At 56.3% G+C, this 4664-nt stretch overlaps 1 protein-coding gene across 1 annotated transcript; it reads right to left on the bottom strand.

Moving 5' to 3' along the window:
• Positions 1–1422: 1422 nt before the first annotated feature.
• EN2 (engrailed homeobox 2) lies at positions 1423–4012 on the bottom strand. The gene is made up of 2 exons (XM_069005727.1): positions 3469–4012; positions 1423–1739 (listed from the first exon to the last, which is right to left on the bottom strand). The coding sequence occupies exons 1-2, from the start codon at positions 4010–4012 to the stop codon at positions 1423–1425; spliced, it is 861 nt and encodes a 286-aa protein (XP_068861828.1).
• Between the last annotated feature and the right edge of the window lie 652 nt (positions 4013–4664).

The following is a 4664-nucleotide window of genomic DNA, read 5'->3' as shown; positions in this document are numbered from 1 at the left end:
GGTTTTAAGGCAAAGCGAGAAGTTTTTCCCCCCACAAACAGCGTCGCAGGAGAACCCGTTCCTGAGCAGCCGCCCACGCACACCCAGGCCCACGCGGGACAAATCCCCCCTCCGGAGCGGGCAGAGGGACCCCACGCTCCGGGACAAACGGGTTCAACGCAGCACAGCGCCTCGAACCCCCCAAAAACTCCGATTACAGGGAGGTGTCTGCGTGAGGAAGGGGGGTGTGGGGAGAAACACCCACCCGCACGCTGCCACGGAGCGTCGCGCTAGCGGGGACCGCGCTGCGGAGGGGAAGGAACAACTGAAAATGGTACTTTTGGGGGGGAGGGGGGGCTAAAACGCTCCCAAATGTTTCGGGGAGGTGGTGCCGGAGCGGAGCCGGGTCCCATCCCTCGGCTGCCCTCCGCGGAGGGGCAGGGGGGCCGTGAGGGAGCAGGATCCCGGAGGGGCTCCCGCTTTTCGGAGACGGGGTTCCCGAAGTTTTCCCAACAAGTTGGAAGGGGGGGTGCTAACCCCATCTCTATCCCGCATCCACGCCTGCATTCCGCATTCACGGATGCCCGTGGCTCTCGCTGGCGGTGATGAAGGAGTAGAGGCTCAGGAAAGGCCCCCGGGCATGTTTCGAGACGGTGCTTTGAGATTTGTTTCCCTAACCTTACTTATATTTTTCTTTCTTTTAAAATTAAATTCTCCTCGTCTATCCCCAAAATCAACCCCAGACACCCCAACTCCAAAAAATAAGCCAAAAAAAACCACTAAACCAAAAAAACCACTACAACCATTAAAAAAAAAAAAAAAAAAAAAAGGAAAAAAAAAGAGAAAAAGTTAGGGGTGGGGTGAAAAAAAAAGTTTAAACTCATAGAACAAATAGGAGAACTATTTATTCGGTTCACAGTCGTGTGAAATGCAGCAATAAAAATCTTTGGACTTCAGCAAAAGTTGTTTTTAATTTTTTTTGAATTTCAAAAAACAGCGTCCAATGTCCATTAAAACTGCGCTTAAGTCTATAAAAAAAGTAACTTAAGCTTAAAAAAAAATCATAAAGATAGCATCTAAAAACTCCATACAACCAAAAAAAAAAATCAAAAAAGCCAACGAAACCAAACAAGCCCAAACCCCCGAAACCAAAACCAACCAACCAACAAAAAAAAAATTTTAAAAAAAATTATAATCAGATATCTTGGATTTTTACACCACCTTACCTGTAAATTATATATACATAGAATATTGCAGAATTATATCTAATACACAATATTTTCACTATTAATGCTGGTATAATCTTTATACACTGGCCCTTATGTTTCTTTTTATTTTTTTAATTAAATTATTGCATTGTATAAACTTTGACTGCAAACGGCCCCCCCACCCCTGCCTCCCCCCTCCCTCCCTCGCTTCCCTCCCAGCCCCCCTTTCCCTTGGCTATTCACTGTCCGACTTGCCGTCTTTCGCCGTGGTGGAGTGGTTGTAGAGCCCCTGGGCCATGAGATGCACTGCCAGGGAGTTCTTACTGCCCGTCGCCTTCTTGATCTTGGCCCGTTTATTCTGGAACCAGATTTTGATCTGGGACTCGTTGAGCCCGAGCTCCTGGGCCAGGCTCTGCCGCCGCTGCTCCGTCAGGTACCGGTTCGTCTGGAACTCGGCCTTGAGTCTCTGCAGCTGCTCGGCGGTGAAGGCGGTGCGCGGCCGCTTGTCCTCCTTGTTGGGGTTCTTCTTCTTTGGTTTGCGGGAGCGGGGACCTACGGCCGGGAGAGAGGAGAGGCACCGACACCGCCGCGCTCTGCTGCGGGCGGCCCCGCGCCGGGCGCGCTCCCGCGTGGGGGGCACCCACGCTCTGGCAGCACCACCTCCTCGGAGGGAAGCAGCCCCGCTTTGTGCCTCCGCTGGGGATGCTCGGGAGGCGGCGGAGCGGCAGCCGCAGCCCCCGGCGCCCCCGCAGCCCCCCGCGCCCCCGCTCGCTGCCCGGCTGCCCCCCCGCCCCCTTCCTCCCCAGCCAGAAACGCAGTTACCGACCCTCTGTGTCCCAAGAATCCCCGGCAAGCAAAGCCTGCACCAGGAGCAGCGGCATGGAGCTAAATTTTATACCCTGAACAGATTTTTTTTTTTTTTTTAAGAAAACCTCTTTACTTTTTCGACTTTTTTTTTTTTTTCGGTGAGTCACAATAAAAATTCTAGTGGAAATTCTCTTCCAGTTTACTTGGCCAGAAGCATTCCGTCTCTCTACTGCAGTGCCCATATGGCGTTGCACGGCCCGATCCGAATCGCCGGGATTATTCTCGGGAATATTATTCTCGGCAGCACAAGGAGCCTTTTCTGCCCGGGCCGAGCCATTGTGAGGATGTATGTTAATTAAATATTAACAAAGGAGAGCACTGGAGAACAATGGAGTAAATTCCAATTCAGCTCTGAATATTACCTCTGAGTAAGAGTTTGTTTTCAGACATTACGAACTAATTTTCATCTCGTTTTACGATCCCTTCCTCAGCTAGCCGGCTCCCGGGCGAAAATCCTACCTCGCCGCTTTTGTAAGAGAAAGACCCATATTTTTTCTTCTCCCTGGGAGCAGATCTCCTGACTGGTGTTTTCCATGCCTTCCTCCAGTGCTTTCTACTTGTTTTTAACCAGGGTTTTACCGATCTGCCGAAGCCAGCCCCCCTGTCCCCGCGGTAGCAAAAGGACATTTTATCCCCTGCTTTTTATTGTTTGGGGTTTTTTAAAATATTTTTTTTTTTTAAGATAATTTCAGGACGTTCTGCCCAAGCCTTTGCCAAGGGACGGACTCTGCCAAAGAAGTTTCCCGGCTCTGGGAAATGTCCTCTGGCCCCCACAGAGCTGACCTACAGCATATGGGGGGAAATTAAAAGAAAGAAACGAAACGGCGGCCGCTTGGAGGCCTCTTTTAGAGAAATAAACGATCGCGGATTGTTTTTGGCCAAAAAGGACTAATCAAAACAAGGCGAGGCCTATAGAAATGCCACCTCCCCTTCCCAAAACCCAGCACGGGAGGGGTTCCCGGCAGGGAAAAGGAGAGCTCGCCGAGCGGATGAGCGGGGAGCCCGAAGCCAGATTTTTTTCCTCCCTCTTTGATAAAACTCGTCTGTTGGTGGGAAATGCCCCGAGCCCAGGCGGCCTCAGCTCCTCCGCAGCGGCGGGGACGGAGGGAGGGACCCCCGTTCCCTCCTCGTCCCTGGGGCTCCGCGCACCCCCAGCCGCCCCTTCATCTTCACGCATTTTAAGCAACTCGCCCACCCCCTAGTCCCCTCCCCCCCAAAAAACAAACAAACAAACAAAACCCCCGAAAATCAAAGCCCAATCAGAAAAAAAAGCCAGAAGAAGACGGAGAGGGAAAGGGGAGCGGGATCTTTTCCCCGCCGCTTCCCGGCCTCGCGGGCGGGCGGAGGCGGTCCGGGGACCCCAGGGAAGGGGCTGCGGCGCCGGGGAGCGGGGCTGCGACGGGGCAGCGCTTACCTGAGGAGGGCCGGTCCGAGTACCGCGTGCAGTACACCCAGGCGGGCCACAGCATGGGCTGGTTCCCGGCGTTGGAGCTGGCCTGGGAGCTATCCGAGTCCGAGCTCACCGACAGGTCGCCGCCGCTCAGCCCCCGCGCCTTCAGGGCCGCCTCCAGCGCCGCGGGGTCCCCCCCCTTCTTGGCGGCGCCGTGCAGGGCCAGCCCGGCGGGGCCGCCCTCCCCCCGGCCCGGCGAGCCCGCCCCGCTGCCGGGCAGCGGAGCCCCGGGGGCCGGCGCCGCGGCGGGGCTGCGGCGGCTCTCCGCGCCGGGCCGCCGGGGCTCTCCGCCGGGGCCGCCCGCCTCCTTCCTCCGCCCGAACTCGGGCCGCAGGATGTTGTCGATGAAGAAGTTGGTGATGCGGTGCGGGTGCGGGTGGGGGTGTGGGGGGTCACCGGGGGGGAGCAGCAGCCCCCGCCGCCCGCCGCCGCCGCCGGGCTCCGCGTCGCCGCCGGACTCCTGCGGCTCGGCCGCCTCCTCCCGGGGGCTCCGGCCGCCCTCCTCCATGCTGCGCGGCCGCCCCGCCGACGGCTCCGCTGCCCGCCCGCCGCCGACCGGGCGCTGCCGAGCGCTGTCTGTTGTTGCTGCTGCAGTCGGTTGTTCTTTATTTTAATTTTTTAATATATATATTTTTATATATATATATATATACACGCACACACAGGTGTCTATTTGCTTTCGTTTCTCCTGGCTTCGCCCGGCATTCAAAATCCAGAGTTTGAATAAAAAAAAAAAAAAAAGAAAAAAATTAAAATTAAGAGTAATTAAAAAAAAAAAAAATTAAGAGACAAATGAAGGGAGACCCGCAAGCCAGCAGCCGAGCCTGCACCACTTCCAACTTTGCCAAAAAATGAAAACACAGGGGCTCCGGTCCTCCCGCCGCCGCTCGCCTCCTCCCGCCGCCGCTCAGCCGCTCGGTCCCGCGGCGCGCTGCCGCCTGCTCCCCCGGCCGCCGCCGCCGCGCCTCATCCGCGGAGGAAAAATTAGTGATAATAAAAATAATAATAATTGGGGAGCGGAGGGGGGGTGTAAGAGCAAAACCGAAGCGCCGGTGTCGGGGCGGGGTGTAGGCGGGCTCTCAGCAGCCGGTGTCCCGCGGAGGGCAGGGCGGTGAGGGGCGCCCCGCGGGGCTCCGGCCGGCAGCGCCTCGCCCCGCGCC

The sequence above is a fragment of the Aphelocoma coerulescens genome, chromosome 2 (genome assembly GCF_041296385.1).
Source record: "Aphelocoma coerulescens isolate FSJ_1873_10779 chromosome 2, UR_Acoe_1.0, whole genome shotgun sequence".
In the NCBI taxonomy this organism is placed as follows: Eukaryota; Metazoa; Chordata; class Aves; order Passeriformes; family Corvidae; genus Aphelocoma; species Aphelocoma coerulescens.
This window is presented reverse-complemented; position numbering and strand designations above follow the sequence as displayed.

Bases quoted from the DNA above. Each gene is read 5' to 3' on its own strand.
- EN2 (XM_069005727.1), bottom strand. From the start codon at position 4,012: ATGGAGGAGGGCGGCCGGAGCCCCCGGGAGGAGGCGGCCGAGCCGCAG. The intron at 1,740-3,468 runs GTAAGCGCTGCC...TCCCGGCCGTAG, and splicing joins CTCGGACCGGCCCTCCTCAG to GTCCCCGCTCCCGCAAACCA.